This window comes from Drosophila montana, unplaced genomic scaffold (assembly GCF_035044405.1).
Source record: "Drosophila montana isolate Dmon_TW-CO22-7 unplaced genomic scaffold, ASM3504440v1 contig_855_1, whole genome shotgun sequence".
In the NCBI taxonomy this organism is placed as follows: Eukaryota; Metazoa; Arthropoda; class Insecta; order Diptera; family Drosophilidae; genus Drosophila; species Drosophila montana.
This window is the reverse complement of record NW_026999144.1, coordinates 266,991-289,472: the sequence shown is the minus strand read 5'-3', so window position 1 is coordinate 289,472 and position 22,482 is coordinate 266,991. Positions and strand designations below refer to the sequence as shown.

Sequence of the window (22,482 nt, the reverse complement as noted above, 5' to 3'; positions counted from 1 at the left end):
CGGAGGAAACCATTTTTTTTTGGCTGGCGTGGCTGTTGAGTAGAGGCGGCAGCAAGTAATGCGGTCAGTTGCAAGATCGAACCCTGCCAAGGAAACTTTTTTTTTTTTAATTTATCTATATTACTACTAAAGCAAACGAGCGCGTAGCGCGAGCTGCATTTGGTGTAGCAATAAGAAGGTTCAGGGCATCCCCTAGTCGGGAGCTCCCGACTAGAACCTCTTACTTGTTATTAATTCTTTTGATTAAGTATGTACATTCTCATGAACTATTTTGTATACCAGAGGTATGGTTTATTCAGTTAATAACAATTAAGGTACATGGGTGAATATTAAAGTCGCTGTCAGATTAGGGTTAATCTATTCCATGTCGTCTTCCTCAACATAGTCCCACATATCATTGGGCGAATCATCTTCAAAGCCGAATATTCGCTCCAGATCCTTTTCAGCATCGGCATTTACAGTATCAGTCGCAAGAAGCTCCTGATCCGGACAGGCGCTGCAGCGGCTCTCGTTAATTCCATAGTTAAGACAGTGGGCACCCACGCACTCGCAGCACCCATCGTGGAACCAGCGATAGCTATTAGCTCCCATGCTTTCACATTGTTGCTTGCATTTGTTCGACCGGATGCATGAGTTAACGTAAATGACAGTGCAGTTGACAATAGCAGCCGGCCTGTATCTGGGCTGATTAACAAGGTTAGATTCACCTTCAATGCGCTGTTTAGCACCTAAGCGCATGGGAATGCGAATGGTTGCCCATTGATCATCGTCCTCGGCAGTGAGTGTATCAAACAATTCGGGTACACCGTCAACATCGCCAATCTCCGACCGGAGCGTCAAAGAGGTTGGAGCATCTTTGTGCTTCGGGCACATGTCCAAACATCCACAGCACTCAGTGTACAATTCGCCCAGGCAGTTCAGGCAGTCCTTGCAGCAATGACAGTCATTCAGCTTACACTGACAGCTCTGTGTAAGTAGACACTTGGACACCACCGAGCCGCAGACTATTTCATTGCAGCCATCATCGTTAGCAGCCACCAAACCAAGTCCGATTAATATTAATACCAAGTTCAACATGTTCAGCCAAGGCTCAACCAATAATGATGTAATATGTATTATTGCGCCTCAACTTTATACGAACAGAAGAACACCTGACAATTAGTGTCCATTCTGCAAGCGAGGGCCAGGTAAACGAATTCACAAATCACATAGCCCTAGCTTCCCCAGGTACTAGAATAACTGGGCTGTAGTCAGAGTCTGCCATAAAAGCAATTTAAAAGAAGTTAAGCCCAGATTTGTTTAGGTAGCTAGGTGCAAAAAAAACCGTTACAAAAGAAAAATCAAATCCACAAATTTAAGGTAGCTCTGATCTGCCTGCACGTGAAACGTGATCATATCTTAAATTATATCTTAACCTATTCAACGGTTATCACAGCAGTTATTTACTTCAAATTCATTTAGCATCTGAATGGTGGCATATCACATTACATAAAAGTAACTCCACAAATTATATTATAAAGGCCATAATCCAATCAATAAACTTTGCCACGTCGGCATAGATGACATATTGACTAGTACAACAGAGAGCAGAATCGTTCCTCAGCGACCCTCTGGGATCAGCGGGCAAAGCGGCGGAAACGGTCCCTCGCAACATCCAACGATTGTTCTTTAATATCATAAGCCCAGCGCCAGAAATGCCCGTATATATGCTAACACCAGCGCGGCCACCATCTTTGTGGATGTCGACCAAGAACCCTGCGCAGAATGTGCGGTTCGACGAAAGGCTGCGGAAGTGTGCATTGGCCTTAAAACACACCTCATTGGAAACTATTGGTGCTCTTACTACTGTTGGTATACTGTTACTCGCATAGGACGCAGCACCGTCTCCAGGTACAAATGTGGACGATGAATCCTTTGAAAATTTCGTTAAATTTGATCTATCGAAACTCCAGCCAATGACAATACCATTCTCGCCAACTATGTATTCCGTTTTGCTGGAGCCCGACCACAGACACACTGGCTGTATAAATGTGTTGAAACTACCAAATAATTAAATTCGTCCCAAATTACTTAATAGCGCACAAGCAATGGAAGAATAGTTACCGCACTTCATCCTTGAGAATAATGACAGCTATGTCCGCGTCGTAGCTACTCAGCTGTTTGTTGTAATCAGAGTGTATATATATACCATCGACAGGCGCTGCTAAGGAGCCATCCTCATTCCAGTTCTTGAGATTGTGTCTGCCTAAAAAGACAAGCACTTCGTTGGCCGTGTAACGCTGGTTGAACATTTGAAAACAGTGTGCTGAGCTTATAACCACCCGCGCAGAGATGAGCGTGCCACCGCACTGAAAGTTCAGTGATGTAAGATTATTTACGTAAATCGCCGCCAACCAGGGCCAAGCACCGCGAGTTATTGAAGGCATGCTGTTGCCAGTCGTGGTATTTTGCCCATCCACAAAAGTAAACGTGACATCTGAGTCGAACCCATCCTCTTCCATCTCATCCAGGACAGTGACGCTACCATCGTTGTCGTAGTCACTATTAGACCCAAAAACTGGCGATTGATCAGCGTGATCAGCACTCAATCCAAACCTATTATTGGTAGTGACCCGTCCTTGTGAAGTTGATGAAAGGTTAGACGTTATTTTACGTTGCCTTTGTTGAGGCAATCGAAAGCCAAGACTTTTATTAATCTTACCACAGATTTCTCCAGGTGAATGAAATGGTTTTCTGCAAGGTATTAAGACTTTAATTAATTACAATTTTATCAATGCACACGAGTCACACGTATACATATGTATATATATATATATATATATATATATATATAGATTTATATATATAGATATATATATATATATTATATTATATTATATTATATTATAAAATATATATAAATATATACATATGACTGTAGAACAATTGTACTAAAGCCAACCACAATCCAAATGCATACTTCTTGAACCGGATGTGCGGCAGGGGCTTAGAGCCGAACTCATTATTTGCTGGCAACTCCTTACCAACTACCATTCCGAAATCTGCACCGCCTGGAGCCACCATTACACCCGATGATTTTTTATCTGGTATAAAAGTAAGTTTTCGTGTATGCTCTAGCTGAATTTGAGTCATAAAAATGCTGTGATCTACAAAAATATGAATTGTTACAAAACTTATTATCACAATCAAGTATATCATAATGTTTACATACCGCCAGAACCGACACAAATAACTTGATTGTTAGCCGAAATAAGCACTAATTTGGGAGGAAAGTTATGTTTTGGAAATCGAATCTTGTAAAGCACTGGCGCATTGCTTGCAAACTGTCCACGAGTCAGCAACTCAATTTCGCCAAGATAATTCTGTAAAGAGAAATCGAATTTTAAGAACATCGTATGGTACATTTCAAACACCCACCGTCGTTGGCTTGCCCCGCATGGAGAGCGTTACGCGAATCTGTAGAGCCTGTACATCTGGATTTCGTATGGCAGTTAAACCGAACCATTCACTACCATCATATCTGTACTGAAAGACCTTTGGGCACGGACTGATCGGCATGCCTTGGGCAATGGCCTTAGTAAATTGCTCGATGCATATAAGAAAAATTGTAGTGAAATGCACTTTCATCATCACTTGCATGTATTTATCAAGCGTTTCTCACCGATTTTGGATACACACTCACATGAGCGCGACCATATGCATTAGGGTGGATCAATTTCTATAAGTAAATTTTTAACCGGCTGTGAATTTTAGAAAACTCCCCCAAGATACCACCATAACAGCCATAACTTCTACAGAAATGCCGAAAAAACTTTAGATACTCATCCTATCCATCCATGATAACATATTGAACAATATGGTTTATTTGCTAAAGCCCATTGCCCTTTACCTTTTTTACAATACACCTTGTCGACTGTATTTTACATGAACATTTTAATCCACCCTAATATTCAGGCTTGTGTACACGCATATGTGTGTGGGTGTATGAATGCGAAAGCAAAACCTTTAATCTATCGAGGCGACCGCGTGTTTTTTCTTTGTTTACGTTATGCATACAAAGGCATGTGCATAAAAGCTGCTTGCTTATCAGTTATGTTGATCATACCAATGGATTCATATGATGCTTTTTGTATCCTATTCCAAAGCGGTAGAAGTGGTTTATCTGACATTTGGGCTTTGACATTTGCCCACATTGGATGCCATATTTGCGCTTTTAAAATTTCTTAAAGATGTGACAATAGCTACCGAAGTAAATGAAGAAAGCATTTCACATAGTGCTGTGCTAAGTAAGGGGTCGGCGCAGCCGCTGCGTAAGCTGCGCACGAGCGTCATCGTCTGTGTGTATGTGTGGTTTTGTGCAAGTATGTGTAGGACGAGGCTAGAATGCTTGTGAATCTCCTAAGCAGGCATATGTATGTACATATATGTATTCTTGTTCAGCAAAGATATCCGAGTGAATCTAGCCATGTCCGTCGATATGTATAGCGCGTCGATCTCCTACATACATATGTATATGACATAGGAAAATGAGTTTATAATTTTTTGTCGATATGTCGTCACATATTCCAAATATCGATAACACCAATTTTGAGATTCAGTGTGGTTAGTATATATTACTATATTTTACTTTCTGGATACATTCCCCCATTCCCTGCAAAATTGAAAAAGTTGCCTTGCGATTTGTACCGGGACTACATTATTATATGGCTCCTATAGAAACAATCAAATTTTAAATGAAGTGACTATTTACCACAAATTTAGTTATAAAAGTTTTGTACATAGATAAATATAAACAAACTATTCGGCTGGTGCAGGTTCGGTTGGCGGTTCTGGAGCTGGTGGCGGAGCATCCACAGCAGGTGGTTCTGCTGGTTCAGCAGTAGTTTCTTCTTTGGGTGGTTCCTGTACTGCGGCGCCTTCGGTAGGTTGAGGTGCTCCCTCTGGCGGTACAGCCACTGGATCTGTGGTCGCTGGAGCTTCGGTCGGCCCTGCCTCGGTCGTTTGAGTATCGCCCGGCAGCGCCTCGACTTCTGGACCTTTAGGTGCCTCTTCCGCGGTCGCACCTTCACCTGGGGTGGACTCAATGCCTTTCTCCAACTCAGTGGACGGAGCACGCGACCCAGCCTTTTCTGCTTCTTGTTCCATTTGAATTTTCTTTTTCTGTAGAGGATTGTAAAAATAATTATAAGTGTGCTTTAGTCGGATATACCGTCTACCGTCTAGGATATACCCTCAACTTTATCCCACCAAAACCAGAAGCTCTTAACTTTTGTAATGGGTAAACGAACACAACTAGCATACCTGCGGGTATCAAAAAAGGGTCGCTTCATACTATTATTTTGACTTTCATGGAAACAAAACTGAATTAAAAGAGCAGCACACAAGCTCTTAAAACCACTCTTTACTAACAGGACTGCAGATTGGGTAGAAAGAGGGAAAATTATCGATCATTTAAAACAAAAACCCGATCTGCATCTCGTGCATTGGAGGAACTACGTTAATAATTTAAAGTCTTCTTGAGAACGACGCGTTAATACAAACAAACAGACAGACTTGTCTACATCGACTCGGCCGTTGATGCTGAGCAAAAATAAATATACGTTACGGTCGGATACGCTGCCTGTTGCAAAAAGGTCTGGATGAAATGGTTTACCTTCTTGGGCTTCTTCTCCGCTTCAGGCGGTATGTCATCATCCGTCTTATAGTCTTCTGGAAAGAATTTGAGTGCATCCAAACGACCGGCTTTAACATTGCTACTACAGTAGGTAGGCTCAAATTGCACCAAAGACAACATCGTATAAGATTGTACTTTGTTAACTTTAAGCACGAATCTGTCGGTTGATGTGGGTTCCTGAAGCTCATCATATTTAAATATAGAGTTTGTTATTAGTTTTGCCTCTCCTGGAGTATCATTAGTAAAGAAACCATATTGAGGTATATCTTCTCGAGTGGTTTCCACAACTTCCATAATATCATCCCGTTTGAATGCTTCGAATGCCATTATGATATGCGGTGGCTCTGGTGGTGGATCTGGGGGTAAGAATCCGGCAGTTTGGCTACGGAAGAACACGTAGATCAAGGCAGCATGGGTGCGACGATTATTGGCCACCCATATGGGCGGAATCTTAACACGCTTTGTACGAGTTATAGGCTTTGGAGGTTCTTCTTCTTCTTCCTCCATCTCCTCTTCGGTAGCAACGTTATCGTCAAGTCCTAAATCTAAATCGAATGCCATTCCGGGGAATGCTGGCTGTGCAGCTTGTACTACCTCTTCTTCTTCACTAGCCTCTTCCTCGCCATCGTCCTCCCCCGGCTCTTGATCCTTTCGAGACTCGTCTTGCAGGCGAGTAACAGACTTTGATTTTTCAGCTGCTTTTCTTTCGGCAGCCTTTACTCTGGCCTCTTCTTCTGAACTAATTTCCTCAACCCAAATTTCTCCCTCTGAAAAAAAAAGTTTTAAGCCGTTTCATAAATGTTTCAGAGATCTCAAACGCATACCTTCCACTTCCACCTCAAATTTCACCTTCAATGGTGATATAATTGGTGGAATAGGATGTGGTACATTAATTTCCTCATCGGGTGGGGCAACTCTTTCCTTTGTTAGTTCATGCGCGTAGGTTGCAAGCACATGTGGTATAGGCCCAGAGGACTCGTCTATTTTCCAGAAGCACACAAGCAATTCTTTGCCATCCAGTTGCTCTATAACGTCAGGGGACAACGGATTCTTGCAAGCATAGTTAATGATATCAAAATCTGCTGCAAACACTTCGATATACTTTCGATCTTTGCATTGCATTTTGAGATGTTCAGCTGGCTCTGAAAGTTTTTTAAACATATCCCGAGATACTTGTGGTCCAAAAACAGTTACACCAATATCGGGCAAATTTTCCATTATAACATCTGTGCAATGGTTCAGATAATCAATTTTTTTCTTATGTTGCTTTTCATGCTCAATGCGTTCAGCCTTTTCAGTTGCCTCCCTTTTGACCTTCAGTGCTTCAGCTTCAACCGGCTGAAGGTCTGCAATGCCGTAGGTTGGTCGCGAAACATTTTGTAAGGTTTTTTCAAGCTCCTTTAGTATAATGGATACTAATTTTGGAGCATCTGACCCATAGAAAATATTTACAGCCCTGCCGTTCTAAAGTGACAAAAAAAAAGAAAGTAATCGACCCAGAGAAGAAACTACATGAGAAAATACAACTTACTACAGCAAAAAGCCATGTAGGTTCACTTTTTTTGTGGAACCGCTTTAGAGCAGTCACGGTATCAGATTTGCACTATAAATATACTTCAAGTAGTAATTATTAAATTGCTAAACAACTACTTACAATTGCCAGGTGCATGTTATCGCCTCCCATTTCGAGTTTAACTCTACGCAAGGTACCAAGCATTCCAAGACATGGGCCACACCACTCTGAGTAGACTTCCAAAACTGCAAAGAAGAAAGTTAGGTGTATGCTTAACTAAAATTCAATACCAGCTATACTAAGCAATCCTGGGCGGGTCAAAAATTTGTCCAGTTCTTCGTCAGTTTTAATTTCAACCTGTAACTGTTGCGCTCCTCCTCTCCTTGCCATGGTCTGTTCCGATTACGTACAGACTCATACATATGCAATTTAAAATCCAAATATTTTATAATAATTTTGATAAAAGAGCCAAATTTTTGTTAAAATGTAGCATATTGTAAGTTGAATATTGTGTTGTAAACAACTTTTTTGGTTATGCCTAGCAGCTCTACAATTTTTCAAAGAAGTATTGATCAAACAATTTTGTTTCTAGAACCAGAAGAGCAGAACGACTCAACGCATTGGTATGGATTAAAGAACGTATACATTCAGTTTATCTGCATTATAATAAATTAGTTAACCACATATTTATTTAAATAAAACATAGTTTTTCTTGACTTAAGTATTATCGAGTACTTACACATTGCATAACAAAGTTGTACATTCTGGTTATACATATTTTATATAATACTTAATAATTTAAAAAAAAAACAAGTGTGCTCTAATCGGGAATGCCCAACTAGGAGATACCGTATACCCAGGGTCAAGCTTCTCTAACAAACATGCCTTTTTTACATTAATACATGTTCACTTGCTGCAGCGCTTGTGCTTCTTCCTTCGCATCCACACTGTAGGAAATGCATTTTTAAATATCTTCGTTGTTTTTAGTGCGACCTTTGTTTGTTGAATATGAGGAGTTCAATATGGCACCCAACGCGCAAGGGTATTCCTTCAAAAAAAATTACTTTAATAGTGGGGGGAGGGCGCCATGAATTGTCCATATACATAGAACAATTAATCCCGAATTGTGTGCCTCTAACCCCTATACTCTACAAGATGGGTTCAAAACGCAAATGGCAAATGACAGGAGTTAATGATAATTTAACGTCTTCTTTAGGAGGTCCTATATTCAAAATTTGACGACAATTTTTTTAAGACAACGTGTTCATGCAGAAAGACAGACGGACTCGGCTAAATTGACCTAACTGTTAAGGCTGATCAAGAATATACATATGTATATACTTTATAGGGTCGGAGAAGCTTTCTTTTGCCTGTTACACACAGGGTCGATATTCGTGCTCTTGATTGTGCTTTGGGTAGTAGGTAATAAATGAGTTTTCACAACTACGAATTGTTCACGTCCTTTCTTAAATTACTATATACATATATAAACAAATGTTTAACTCATGCTCTTTATCGCACAGATATGCCATTAATTGTGATTACGTTATTGGATACTGGCTCTGGCTCGTATACTTCATCATTTGTGCGCATCTCGTAAGGTGCATCATAAAACTGTTCATTTGGTATTTGGTCGTAAATGTTTTCTGCAAATACATATTTAATTGGATTAATTAGTTATTTTAATTGTAAAAAAATCTCTACTCACCCGAGCGATTGTTTACTCGTTCACCGTCGCCAGTGTTATCGTTGTTCCGGACTCCTCGAAGACCAGCTCCGCCTTGAAATGTGTTGAAGGTCGCGGATGGGTTGTTGTCCATGTGCATGCGATTGTTTGCCTCTAGCGTAGAATATGACATAACGGCGGCATTGCGCTCATCTTTTGTTTCGGCTGCCTGAATGTTTTCTGAATTTTTGACGGGCCTTGCCTTGTTCCGATACAAGAATATAAGGCCAAAGATGACGAGCAACGCTACAATAACAGTAGCGCCAATGGCAACACCTGTACCCAGTTCAGAACTTTCTTGCCCCTCCACAGTTGCCAGTTCACAATGCGGCTGCTTGCCACTCCAAGCACCATCCTCGGTGCATTTCCGCAGATACTGACCAACCCTTTGGTAGTTTGGTATGCAGTGATATTCGGCAGAGCCACCGTATAGGGTGGAATCGTTGACGACAATTACACGACCATTGTCAATGGATAACGGCCGTCCGCAGTCAACAGCTATTTATTGACAATTGTAACGCGTCAATATATGTATATTTTATCCGTTTAAACTTATATTACTTACGTCTACATGTGGGACTCTTGCCCGCCCATTTGCCATTTTTTTGGCAGATGCGTGTATCATTGCCAACCAAAATGCGACCCTTTGCGCACTTAAAGATAGCCACCGAGCCAACGGCGCGAGTGTCTGCCTCCACAATTAAACTATCACTTACATTGGGCATATCACAGACAACTTCAACGCATTTTGGGGCCTCGTGGCTCCAATTGCCGTGCTCTGTACACAATCGTCGTGAGACGCCATTGAGTTTGTAATTTGCATTACATTCGTAAAGTACTGCAGCTCCATAGTAAGTGGCATTGGTAGCCAACGTCACCTTACCGTTAGTTATATTTTCTGGCGCTCCACACTCCACATCTGTAAAGTTAGGGAATTTGCTTGTTTTGGGTCTATCGATATTTAACTTATAACTTCTTTATACTTACATACACACTCTGGTCTTATACCGCTCCACTGGCCGTTATCCGTACAGGTAGCCAGGGCCTCGCCAACCATTTTGTACCCACGCTCACAACGATATTTTGCCAGAGCTCCAATTCTGAAATGCCAACGACTTAATTACAATTCAACACTATTAACAAGAAGTAAGAATTCGAAAAGCCAAGTAAAATATCATATCTAAGTGTTAATAGATATAAGTTTTACAACATAATTTTGCGGATATCAATTTATCCCTGTCGATGGGTCAATATTTTCTCCAGAAACGAGATGATTAATATAATCGTCACAACTTACTTGTATGTCTGTGCTGTATTTTGTGTGGAATCCGCGGTGCGTATAAGAGTGCGCCCGTACATTCGGTCATTACCGGTAACAGACAAGAGGCTATGTGTGGGCAGCGTCGGTTCGTGACATCGAATTTCTTAAGAACATAAACAATCATATAATGTACAATAATTCAACATACTATAAAATTGACAATATATAATCCTACCTTCACATTTGGGCATGGAATCGCTCCAAATGCCTGATTCCAGGCATTTACGTTTAAGCACTCCGCTTAGCTTGTGTGATTGCGTGCAGGTGAAGACCACCTCGGAGCCGACGTGTGTTGTATTAGACACATATTTGATGGAGCCAAACGGTATGGGCAATATGGGGCCACAGTCGATATCTAAAAGAATTTTAATTAAGTAACATTGCAATAACACCTCACAGATACACTTACATTCACAGAAGGGCGCATCGGAACTCCATTCTCCTGTATCCAAGCATTCAAGAACTGGGTTTCCATGCATAATGTACCCAGGATCGCAGTTGTATTGTATTTTAGAGTGTACATTGTAATCATATCCGATGACAAAGGTGCCGGCTGGTACTTGTGGCGTTTCACATGTGACAAGCTCGCAAACCGGTGCTTCGCCAGACCATTTTCCATCTCTTGTACAGTACAGATCCGACGGACCGTCTAACCAATGATCCTCATCACACTCGTACTTGACAATAGAATCAACCGTCGTGGTACCGTTTACTAGAATGGATATGCCCCGATCTGGACGAGCGGGCGCACCGCAGTCGACAAACCGGCACGAAGGCGTTTTATTAGACCAATCACCTCCCAATCCACAAGAGATTATCTGTACACGAATTAAAAATTATGTACATATATGAATTGGCATATAAAATTGGATACTTACCGCTTCTCCAACAAGCACATATCCCGGTTCACACACATACGTGGCAGTGGACCCAGCCCGCTTGTCAGTAAAGTGCACGTTGCCGCCAGGAATCCCTTGTGGATCAGGACACCAGTCAACCAAACACTCTGGCTGCTTACCATTCCAGCCTTCCTCCAAACATGTTCGATTTTCGTTGCCAATTAACGTGTAATTCTCATGACAGCTATAGGTAGCCACCACTCCATAGCTGGTGCGTTCCTCAGACAGGTGTATAGAACCGAATTTCAGCTCGGGTAATGCCCCGCAGTCAACATCTGCATAGTTGTTGTTATTTAAATGGTACATAAGCTCTAATAAGTTACTCACATTTACATGTCGGCGCTGCTCCGCTCCACGTACCATCTGGCTTGCACTCGCGCTCTGCATAGCCCAGAAGCGAGTGACCCTTTGGACAATCGTATTGAATTTTCTCCCCCAATGTAAATTTTTTCCCCAACACGGTTGTGTTTTGCCGCGCATCCGGCGAGCCGCAGGACATCGGTGCTAAAACAGATAAGCACGTTAGATATTTTTATATGTTCTGAGATGACACATACAGTGTTGGCATATGAAATGAAGATAGTCCAGATTGCAGCCCACATCATTCCAGAGCCAATTGCGGCCACCATCGAAGACTACACAGTTCTGCTCTCCGTTGTAATTATTCGGCTGATCCTTACCCCACGCTGGCTTCTGCACTATTTCCCCTGTTAATAGAATAGCGTTCGTTATTTACATTTAAATATGTAGATAATAATATTTTCGTACCATTAACCCACTGCCAAGTTCGGGATGTAATGCCTGGTTCTTTTTGTGCGCCAATCCAAACCAATTGTGGCTTTAGCTCAGTTTTTCGACGCTCCAATTCCGATAAAATGTATTGGCTCGTAGCGCCACGAAAGTCGTGAACCAAGTTACCACCTGATGCAAAAAAGTGCTGTTAGTTAACATGTATTATCGATAGGTTATTTTGTATGCAACAATGTACTTGCCAGTCTGCTTGCAAATGCTTTGAGCTTTTTCAAAGCTTTCTCCTTTCGTAATATGAAAGTCGTAGCATGTCTTGGAAAATGTCGTTACTACAGTATCAACTCCGATTTTAGGGCTTAGACAGCGATCCACGGAAAATTCATCATTAGTAAATGTCTCTACTTCGCATAAGCTTAGGCTGCCCTCAACACCAACCAGCTGAATGGCAACGTACTGGCCAACAAGCGGTCTTGCACAGGTGAAAGTCTTCACAATGCCTTCGTCTAGTGTGCCTGGGTACCAGGCGCAAAGTGGATTCCGCTGCAGATCCGCGCTGCTATTGCCCACTCGTATCTCCAAATCCTGCAGCGGCTGATGCCCACAGCAACCGCGCGTGGTAATGCGTACCACATGTACAGCCTGCGGTACCAAAAGATCGACACGCCACCAAGGAGATGGCTCTTTTTGTGTTTCCGAGCATTCTTGCCCATCAGGATTCTGCAAGAGAGAATCGTATCACATTCAAAGCTTAGTTCGTTTGGTAAATGTACTATAATTACCTTATTGCCGGGCTTTCCATCATTCGCAAAGCTAGCAGGACCACTGCGCGTATAGGAGCTTTGGTTAACCGGCTTGCGGTAGGCCACATTGACGCCACAAAAGGGCAGCTCTCGCTCCCAGCCTTTGTGGGGATCACACTTACCAGTTGGCGAGCCAAACAGCTCGTAACCAGCATCACATGTGTAATGTGCCTCTGATATACCAGTCTCGCCGGTCACTGTGCGAACTTTGGCATTAAGAGGCACTGCCGGCGGACCACAAACTAAAAATAAATACAAAAACAATTATACATATTTGTTTTTTAGTTTTTGTGATCTGATGACAACTTTTTTATTTTTATACGATTTTTGATTTGGTTGGTTCGAGGTTTCTAATTTTTGTGCTTTAATATCACGACAATCGTCATCAAATTATATTGTGTTTTAATTAAATTACAAAAGATCCATGACCTAGAGCAAGTCAATAAGAAAAAAGCGTATATCTCTCTTTTTTTTAAATATGTTCTATCCCTTTCATATGCATGTACAACCGGAAAGCGTTTTTGCCTTTGCAGTTACATATATGTATTCTCCTTTCAAGCACAAATGTGTAGGTATATATATGTTTGTATTTAGTACACAAAGTAAACATGATATTTTGGTTCTTTATTGCCACGTCCAGGAGCAAGAGGCCTTAAACTACTTACATTCTTTGATGGCATAATTTACCAAGTATATTTCTGATATTTTTTAATTTTGAGTCATATATTTCGGTTCACTCTGAACATCGCACATTTGTATTTCCACAATTCGGACCTAAAGTTTGTAATGACTTAATGACGATTAGTATAATCAAAAAACGTCTTTTACACTTGCTAACAAATATTTAAATTTACTAACATTGTGGATGATATTTAGGGAAGTTAATGTGTAAGATGTATGTATAAAACTGTCTGTCCTGACTGTCTGATTGCTGATAAACGTACAGTTCAAGCAATTCTTTTTATCACCAGGTTGGCTTCAAACACTGTTTGAAAGATCTTTGTGAAGATCATCTGAGAAATTTCTTACACCTATTGTCTATGTGTTGGTGGGTGAAGTTTCTCGTACAAACTCATATCCAAGGATCTTTACAAAAATGCACTTGAAGATTTTGTGAAAATTCTTGTGTGCTGATTATTGTGCGACGTAACGGGTTAATTACGGGTTATATTTTTTTGAATTTTTGGAAATCCTCCCCCTCTTGAGTTGAAAATGCGGATTAATGCTGTAAGCTTCCAACCACAAGACTGGGCGCTGTGGACTTATATATACATATATAATATATTTTTTAGGTACATAAATATGTGAATTTCAAGATAGTTTTATATGTATTTGAAATGGTATTATTAAGAGAATAATCGGGTTTTCTTCCGATAAACGTTTAAAAAAAAACCCCTGCTCAGTTATGACACTGTTAAAAAATAAATCAGGTGTTCGTTAACAGAAATTGACAGTTGTCATTTCAAAACAAAGTGAATACCTTTTTAATGATGAATATACGGAAGGACATATAAAAGGATATACAAATATTTATGTATCTGCATGTAATACACATTATATATATCAAACTATACTTTATTATATATATATATATATATCGATGCAGAAAACTTTTGTTGTTGCAATGCACAAAGATAAGCGGCAGAAGGGAAGGAAAAAACATAGATACTTGGTCAATCCGAATCTAGCCCAGAGATGTACGAAGAATGGGTTGTCAAAGATATAAGTTTCAATTGCTTTAATGTGTATTGCATTATAATTATTGTAATAGTTTCAAAACATGATTGAAAGGACAATACAGTAAAGTCCTAATTTTAAAGAACTAGTTGTTTTTTCATTGTGCTTAAATCAAAGTTGTTTCCCTTGTAGAAGGCTTATAGCCAGTTTTAAACACACAAGTTTTTACGCAATCGACGCATAGGAAACTTGGCAATCACGCGCTTCACTATTCTCCTAACCTAACTGCATGTTGCATTACTATATTATCTGACGCCTATAAATGGCACTTAATCTTTGATCTTCCGAAAATGTCTGAAAATTCGATAACTTCGTTTCCAAGTAATCGATACAAATCGATATCGAAAAGCTATTTTTTGAGCAATTTTGGTAAATAATAAGAGCTAGAGTCTACAAACTTGGCATGTAGCTTCTAGAATAGTATATATATATCAATTAGCTTTAATTTTTTAGCTATCACCACCTCCCCGCTACTACCACATAGCTATAAATCAAGTAAAAACACCAATTTATGCCGACCACCGATATAAACCACAATTTAATTGCAATTGACTTTTTGATAATTCTCTAGTACAATAAGATGTACATTAGAAAATTTCATCAAGATCGGTTATTAAAAAAACGTATTGTACCTTTTCTCGTATTAGCGGCAGCAGGCGCAAATTCCAAGAAATTCTGTATACATGTACACACACACATTCATGCGCGACTGCTTTGAATTCTATCAACATCATTGCAACTGCGATTGTATTGTTTTATAGGCTGCTATTTTAATTGGTTTTTTTTTCTCATTAAGGTTTAATTATTGGTGTGGTGGTTGAGTAGGGGCGGCGGCAAGTAGTGCAGTCTGTTGCAAGTTCGAAGCCTCATAAGGAAACTATTTTTGTTTTTAAAAAATTTATTTTGGTTACTACTAAAGCAATCGAGCGCGTAGCGGGAACTGCATTTGGTGTCGGAAGAAGAGGGTTCAGGGTATCCCCTAGTCGGGAGCTCCCGACTAGAACATCTTAATTGTTTACTCATATTTTCTTTAAAAAGGTGTCAAGTCTGTAGCATTAAAAGTTGTATTCGTCGTTTTTCGCTTATTGTAGTACTGTGTTGTGAAGCATGAAGCCATAAAATAAACTTTTGTTCATACCACCTTTATCACCCATTTCCATTAAAGAGGGGGAAGAATTTTCACAAGGACCTTTGGAAATAAGCATAATAGACTGTAAACTTAAACCGTTTGCACGCAAAAGCAAAATCGCTTAAACACGTAATCAGTAAACTCTTGTGTATGGGCTTATATGTTTGTCAGCTGGTATAGATACAGCCAAAAGCGTACATCACATCTAATATGAATTTTCATAAAGATAATTGGAAATTAAATTCAAGCCGAAACTTCACTTTTAGACCGATCGGATGGTAAGGAAACGAGAAAGAAGGGCAATCTTCGGCAAGCCGAAGATTTAATACTCTTGCAGACCCAACATTTTAATAATGCTTATAGTGCTTTGCCCGTATCTAAGAAGTACAGGTAAAATAGTTAATGCCGAGTATGGTTTAGATATCTTGAAAAACAAAAAAGTTTTCCATACAACAACTTAATTTTCGACCGATCGTTCCTATCGCAGATATATGATATAGTGGTCCGATCCAGCTGGCTCCGATATGTACTGCGTGCAACAGAAAGAAGCACTTCGGCAAAGTTTCATAAAGACAGCTTTAAAACTGAGAGATTAGTTCCCATAGAAACAGACAGACGGACATTGCTATATCGACTCGGCCGTTGTACTGATCAAGAATATATATACTTTATGGGGTCGGAGATGTCTCCTTTTATGCGTAATACATTTCAGGACAAAATTATAATACCCTCTGCAAGGGTACAAAAAGTTGTATACACACGATTTTCGCGATTGTTCTACACTTGCGGTTAGAATTTTCCAAAAGCCTGTCTTCACATCACATAAGGTAAATCCAGTAAATAATAAGTAAATTTCGTTTTCCTAGCTTTTTCAGTTTTGGTTGTGCATTATTCACCAATCAGTCAGTCAGAACAAACAGTTTTATATATAGAGGTTAAATATTGAAATTATTAATTAATAAATAGAAGATCTATTAATTTTTGAAAACTTTCTATAGCGATTGAATTTATTTTCATTAATTGGTTAAATTAAAATGTCTTTGGTAAGTCATCGAGGTTCAAGTTTTTAAAATTAAAACAAAAAAATAAATGCCGCATTCAGAAACCTTTTAAAAGTCCAGAAATTTGGGAATGGTCTTCAGGGCCTTATACATACATACATATACATGTGTAGCTGCCACATTTATTTGTACGCATTATTGGTGTGGGTGTTTCTTTCGGTTGGGTTTCGTTTGTATTCCTTGATATAAGAACACATTCTCAAAGTTAAAATTTGCATATACTACATGTATGTAATATATTCTTTTATGTTTTGGGTTCTTTCCCATAGACCATAATTTGTAAACGAACAATTTAATTTTCAACTTTAAAAATGTTCCCATAGTGCTTAAAATTTAAACACGATTGTTAGTTAGTATATATGAAGTTCGGTGTATATTTGTGTGTATGCCGCTAAATACCAACAACATTTTCTATTCAGGTTTTGCAATAATTAAGAATAAAACTCTCATTATTGTTAAACGGCATGCCTACCTACCAATATTACATAATTTAAGACTAATGGGCACAGGCCGACACCATCTACCCGGATTGGGCACACTGCATATTCGTTCAAACAGTGTATAGTGTATTTTGGAATTGTACAATATCCGACTAGCTGACCATCTTGCTTTTCTTCTTGCTTATCATCCATCTATAAACTCAATGTTTTTGGCTCTTTTTATACCCCGTACCCATTAAAAATGGGTATAAAGGGTATTATGTATTTGTGCAGATGTATGTAACAGGCAGAAGGAAGCATCTCCGACCCCATAAAGTATATATATTCTTGATCAGCATCAATAACCGAGTCGATCTAGCCATGTCCGTCTGTCTGTCCGTCCGTCCGTCTATCCGTATGTATGAACGCAAGGATCTCAGAACCTATAAGAGCTAGAGACTTCAAATTTTAGCTGTAGGTCCTCCTAGTTTCCGATATTCGATAACTTGCCCCGTTTCCAAGTTATGGATAAAAATTGATATCGAAATCCTGTTTTTTGTGCAATTTCGGTAAATAATATGAGCTAGAGTAACCAAACTAGACATTTAGCTTCTAGAATAGTATATCAAGTATCTTTCATTTTATACCTATCACCTGTTGGTAGATGAGGGTTCGGGAGCTCCCGACTAGAACCTATTACTTGTTTGAAGTTAGAGTCTTGAAATTTTGAATATATACATCTTTGCATCAGACAAGTGTTAAAGTGCCCACCATGTGGCAAGAAAACAACAACAAATGGTATCTTCCAGACTTATAATGCTTTTATCTAATCAATATTTGCTAATTTTACAGGTTAGAGGCCCCTGCTTTGTGGTATCAGACTTAATACTCCAAATTCAAGAAGACATTTTTTAACTTATATACGTTACTAGCGGGTATAACCCGGCCTTGCCCGTGGCACGTATGTTATAAAATCAATGTTTTCAAAAAGCTTTGAAAATGATTTTGAAACTGATCGGACGGGAACCAAACTTTTATGCAAATCGGACAAAACCTTAAATTCACCAAAAATATCTTAGAATCGCACTTTCCACCGAAGGAGTTTAGATTTTGCGAAAAATGTGAAAAACGTCTCAAAATAATTTTCATATAGATGTTTGGAAATAAATTTGAACACAAAACGTCATCCACCAAATCTTCGACAACCATTTGAACCAAGGAGGGATGGATTTTTCAAAAAGTGTGAAACACCCCCCAAATGAATTTGAACAGATCTTTGAAAATGAGTTTGGGGCCGATCGGATGGTAAACAAAAAACTTTCATACAAACGTTTTCCGCCAATTTACCACTGTTGCGAGTGGAAGTTCCCAAATCGCTGAAACACGTATTCATTACATTCTTATGTAGAGCTTTGAAAATAAGTTTGAAGCAAATCGGACACAATTTAAAGCTTCGCACAAAAAATCTTTGAGTCGCATTCCACCCGAAAAAGTTTGGATTCTGCGAATAGTGTGAAACACGTCTCAAATGATTTTTCTTATAGATCTTTGGAAACGAATTTGAGAGCGAAACGACACCGACCAAATCTTTGACCTCCATTTCCACCAAGGAGGAACGGATTTTTCGAACAGGTGTGAAACACCCCTCAAATGAATTTGAACAAAGATCTTTGAAAATAAGTTTGAGGCCGATCGGATCGTAAACAAAAAAGTTACATTCGAACGTTTTTCGCCAATTTACCACCGTTGCGGGTGGTATTTCCTAAATCGCTGAAATACGTATTTATTAAGTTCTTATGTATAGCTTTGAAAATAAGTTTGAAGCAAATCGGACACAACTTAAAACTTCGCCCAAAAAATCTTTAAATCGCATTCCCCCCGAAGAAGTTTGAATTCTGCGAAAAGTGTGAAACACGTCTCAAATGATTTTTCTTATAGATTTTTGGAAATGATTTTGCGCGCGAAACGTCACCCACCAAATCTTTGACCTCCATTTCCACCAAGGAAGAATGAATTTTCCTAAAAGTGTGAAACACCCCTCAAATGAATTTGAACAAAGATCTTTGAAAATAAGTTTGAGGCCGATCGGATGGTAAACAAACAAGTTACATACAAACGTTTTTCGCGATTTATTCACACTTGCGGGTGGAATTTCCCGAAACCCCGTCTTAACGTGCACCTACATCACATAAGGTAACTACAGTGAACATTTCAGCCTCCTAGCTGCTACGGTTTTGGGCTGTGCGTTGATCACCAATCAGTCATTCAGTCAGTCAGGACAAACAGTTTTATATATAGAGATAATTACACAATGAACAGGGTATTGTGCACCCGGATGCACTCGACTGAAACTATATTTTTTCGGTTATCTTCCCAAAAATGTTTCATTGCACATTTGATATTTTGGGACATGACGGACAAGTTGTTAGTTAAGGTTTATGAAGATAAGTTTCTTTTGACTAAGACTCGAATACTTTAAAGTGTATTTCTATACGTCCGAAAGATATAATATAATATTCTGCTCGCTGATATTTATTTGTTTCTTAATGGTTTCGTTTGGCTTGGCTTGGTATTTTAGTTGTTCGGGGTTTGTGCGATATTTGCGAATGTTGTTGCTGTTCCAGATGCTGATGTCAGGTGTCTCCCTTTGCAAAGTGTTGCTAACTTCAATGATTTTTTTTCTCCCCAAGAGCCGTATAAAAAGCAGTTATTGTTATTAGACTACAATCGCTTTTATCCGGTGTAACCAGTATTTATGATACCCATACTTACATATATGAGTTTTGCTTTATATATTATGTGTCTCATAATAACAAGAAAGAATGGCTTTCTTCCGTGCGCCGAAGGCTAAATGCCCTTGTATACATCTTTAAAAAAGGTTTTAATGCACGAACTTAATTTTTGTCGCTTCACGTAGATAGGTTTAAGGCCAACAGACATACGGACATGGCTATATCGAGTTAACTGTTGATACTAAAATGAGTTCTTAATCAATATATACAACCAAGTCGGCAAGGGTTTAAAAAACAGTGATATAGCATTGGAAATTCCCTTGTTTTTTTTATATTCGTTCACATGGCGACAAGAGTATATTGGTTTTGTACAATGTCTATTTTACTGTCCATCCATCCATATATACGATGGTGTTGAAGCTAAAGAATTTAAATTTTGAATTTTTTGGGCCCCTCCCTCTAGTGGCGCGTAAACCGCAGTCTATTCCTCCCACAGTGCTTTAAAAAGTGCCTCAAAAACTAGTGAAACCTTCTTCTAAGGATCCAGATATAAATATTGTTACCATGTTTTTGGTGTAACTAATGGCCAAGGATCGGTCAATGATAATTGGTAAATGGCATGATCAGTTTGCAATTCTATACAGCATCTACATTATAATTTATGGTTTCTTCACTAGCAATTGAAAATAAAAGTAATTGTTTGTAGATCGACTGAGGTCACTCTCCATCATATAGGTAATAAGTTGGTATTCGCTGCGCTGTAAATACCTTTGCATCCTGTGAGGGTGCTTTCAATAACTCTGGCTGCCCATTTATATCCAGGGCACTTAGCTTGGAACGTCGGCACTGGTCGCCATCTCTGCACGCATTCCTTCAGTGGAAGGAATGTTATCTCCTTTGGTGCCTAGTGATAGAATTCATAACCTCTTATTGTAAATGATGACTGCGGTATCTCAACATCAACCAACGAAAGGCGATTGTCGTTCTGTTCTCTGAACGGTACATAATCGATGTAGGTCTTTATATCCATTTATCGTTGGGATTTACGGATTTATCTAATGACGTCAAATACCTGGGAGTAGTTCTGTATAAGAGACTCAATTGGAATTGTAGAACATCTAGACATTATGCTAACTGCTGTCGTAAGTTCGTTGGCATTCAAATCCATAAATTGGTTATACCACATTCTCTCTTAGGGAGCCCCACGCATAATAAACCATGTCGGTCGCAGTATTTTTCCCCTTTACTACGTTATTATTATTATTATTATTATTATTATTATTATTATTATTATTATTGTTATTGTTATTATTATTATTATTATTATTATTATTATTATTATTATTATTATTATTATTATTATTATTATTATTTTTATTATTATTATTATTATTATTATTATTATTATTATTATTATTATTATTATTATTATTATTATTATTATTATTATTATTATTATTATTATTATTATTTTTTATTACTATTATTATTACTATTATTATTATTAAGTATTACAAAATATTATATACTTAGTTCATTTAAATTTTTGTTGTAACTCTTACCAATTTGTTTATACCAATTTAATTTTACATTCATACCTCTTGGTCTTATTTTAATTGTGAATTAATTTAAATTTTTACTTGGGTCTTAAAAGCGAAAAGAACCACTCACTTTTTACTCAGTCGTTTAACTCCAACTTCGGCAAAAGGTAAACTCGATTTAAAATTCTTATATATAAACACAAATATGGTTTTAAACAACATTTTTTTTAATGTGTAGGGAGTGGCTGAATCAACAGCTTGCTGTAAATATAAGTGTACTCGAAAGCAAATGGGACAGTGTTTCAGCTTATCAGTAGGTTTCATTCCGAATTTCAGGACGCTCTCAAACTGTGGAAGATATTGATATCCGCGATTTTCCGCGTCTGCAGGGGCGTCGTTCATACTTAGAGACAGACGGCTATTGACCAAAATTTATGTTTTTTTAATCTTTTCACTTTCGAGTACATATGCAAGGAGATAGCCTGTGTGATAGGAATACAGCTTGAATCTGTATTCCTTTATGGCAAAACAGGCGGATACAAAACGTATATGTTATTTATAAACATATCTCATAGGTGTATGTAATACCTAAAACCCGTAACAGCGAAATTAAAGAGTTAGTTAACTCAGTAATTATATTTGATATTTTAATTTTTAAACATCTCAACCATTTAAAAGAGTAAAATGTGTAAATGAATCACTTTAAAGGAATATCCGCTACTATATTGCATACAATGTATGTATGTACATAAATGTATGTGTATGTCGACCTAGCCAATACGTGTGTGAATACCAAGTCGATCTTTAAGCCTATGAGTGCTAATGTCATAGGACCACGCAAATAATATATATAAAATATGCATTTTTCGAAGATTTGCATTCTTGTAAATTCATTTGATGATTGAAATTATATTATAATCTTAATGCTAATGTTATGAATAAATTTGCTAGGAAGGAACTTACTGTGGCAACTCCCGGATGTGATTAGCGTCATCATCATCATTATCAGCATTATGGTTGGAGGGAACGTATGTTTTGAAAAGGCCATGGCTCTTTGAAAAACGTTTTCCAGTCGAGGTGCAACCGAGACGAACAATAACCTGCGGCAAAAGCAAAACATTGTTTGCTTTTTGCTGTTATTAGCTGTTGATTAGTGGGGGTATTTACAGTTGTAGCATCA

At 38.6% G+C, this 22,482-nt stretch overlaps 4 protein-coding genes across 6 annotated transcripts; all 4 read right to left on the bottom strand.

Annotated features, from left to right (window-relative positions):
- Positions 1–304: 304 nt before the first annotated feature.
- Positions 305–1,218, bottom strand: tsg (twisted gastrulation). Its single transcript, XM_064699165.1, has one exon. The coding sequence runs from the start codon at positions 1,075–1,077 to the stop codon at positions 358–360; it is 720 nt and encodes a 239-aa protein (XP_064555235.1). The 5' UTR covers positions 1,078–1,218; the 3' UTR covers positions 305–357.
- Positions 1,219–1,353: 135 nt separating this feature from the next.
- Positions 1,354–3,687, bottom strand: gd (gastrulation-defective). Of its 3 annotated transcripts, none has more exons than XM_064699163.1 (6): positions 3,418–3,686; positions 3,212–3,362; positions 2,960–3,146; positions 2,702–2,733; positions 2,104–2,617; positions 1,354–2,039 (listed from the first exon to the last, which is right to left on the bottom strand). In XM_064699163.1, the coding sequence occupies exons 1-6, from the start codon at positions 3,637–3,639 to the stop codon at positions 1,508–1,510; spliced, it is 1,638 nt and encodes a 545-aa protein (XP_064555233.1). In that variant the 5' UTR covers positions 3,640–3,686; the 3' UTR covers positions 1,354–1,507. The 3 variants fall into 3 exon arrangements, with proteins under 3 accessions (XP_064555233.1, XP_064555232.1, XP_064555234.1); XM_064699164.1 differs by having other exon boundaries at positions 1,573–1,784; positions 1,844–2,039; positions 2,104–2,733; positions 3,418–3,687; XM_064699162.1 differs by having other exon boundaries at positions 2,104–2,733; positions 3,418–3,687.
- A 1,040-nt stretch (positions 3,688–4,727) lies between these two features.
- Positions 4,728–7,708, bottom strand: LOC135440126 (fibrous sheath CABYR-binding protein). Its single transcript, XM_064699133.1, has 6 exons — positions 7,487–7,708; positions 7,329–7,432; positions 7,206–7,277; positions 6,499–7,138; positions 5,654–6,441; positions 4,728–5,160 (listed from the first exon to the last, which is right to left on the bottom strand). The coding sequence occupies exons 1-6, from the start codon at positions 7,575–7,577 to the stop codon at positions 4,798–4,800; spliced, it is 2,058 nt and encodes a 685-aa protein (XP_064555203.1). The 5' UTR covers positions 7,578–7,708; the 3' UTR covers positions 4,728–4,797.
- A 150-nt stretch (positions 7,709–7,858) lies between these two features.
- Positions 7,859–22,482, bottom strand: fw (furrowed). Its single transcript, XM_064699132.1, has 14 exons — positions 22,266–22,482; positions 12,663–12,925; positions 12,126–12,600; positions 11,902–12,054; positions 11,691–11,840; positions 11,461–11,637; positions 11,113–11,408; positions 10,644–11,052; positions 10,410–10,589; positions 10,211–10,337; positions 9,901–10,013; positions 9,479–9,832; positions 8,896–9,411; positions 7,859–8,833 (listed from the first exon to the last, which is right to left on the bottom strand). The coding sequence occupies exons 1-14, from the start codon at positions 22,420–22,422 to the stop codon at positions 8,700–8,702; spliced, it is 3,504 nt and encodes a 1,167-aa protein (XP_064555202.1). The 5' UTR covers positions 22,423–22,482; the 3' UTR covers positions 7,859–8,699.

Bases quoted from the DNA above. Each gene is read 5' to 3' on its own strand.
- gd (XM_064699162.1), bottom strand. From the start codon at position 3,639: ATGCAAGTGATGATGAAAGTGCATTTCACTACAATTTTTCTTATATGC. The intron at 3,147-3,211 runs GTATGTAAACAT...ATATTTTTGTAG, and splicing joins TATTTGTGTCGGTTCTGGCG to ATCACAGCATTTTTATGACT. The intron at 2,734-2,959 runs GTATGCATTTGG...AATACCTTGCAG, and splicing joins CCGCACATCCGGTTCAAGAA to AAAACCATTTCATTCACCTG.
- tsg (XM_064699165.1), bottom strand. From the start codon at position 1,077: ATGTTGAACTTGGTATTAATATTAATCGGACTTGGTTTGGTGGCTGCT.
- fw (XM_064699132.1), bottom strand. From the start codon at position 22,422: ATGTTTTGCTTTTGCCGCAGGTTATTGTTCGTCTCGGTTGCACCTCGA. The intron at 10,338-10,409 runs GTAGGATTATAT...TATGTTCTTAAG, and splicing joins TTCCATGCCCAAATGTGAAG to AAATTCGATGTCACGAACCG. The intron at 8,834-8,895 runs GTGAGTAGAGAT...ATGTATTTGCAG, and splicing joins ACGAGTAAACAATCGCTCGG to AAAACATTTACGACCAAATA.
- LOC135440126 (XM_064699133.1), bottom strand. From the start codon at position 7,577: ATGGCAAGGAGAGGAGGAGCGCAACAGTTACAGGTTGAAATTAAAACT. The intron at 7,278-7,328 runs GTAAGTAGTTGT...GTATATTTATAG, and splicing joins ATAACATGCACCTGGCAATT to TGCAAATCTGATACCGTGAC. The intron at 5,161-5,653 runs GTAAACCATTTC...AATCCTCTACAG, and splicing joins CGGAGAAGAAGCCCAAGAAG to AAAAAGAAAATTCAAATGGA.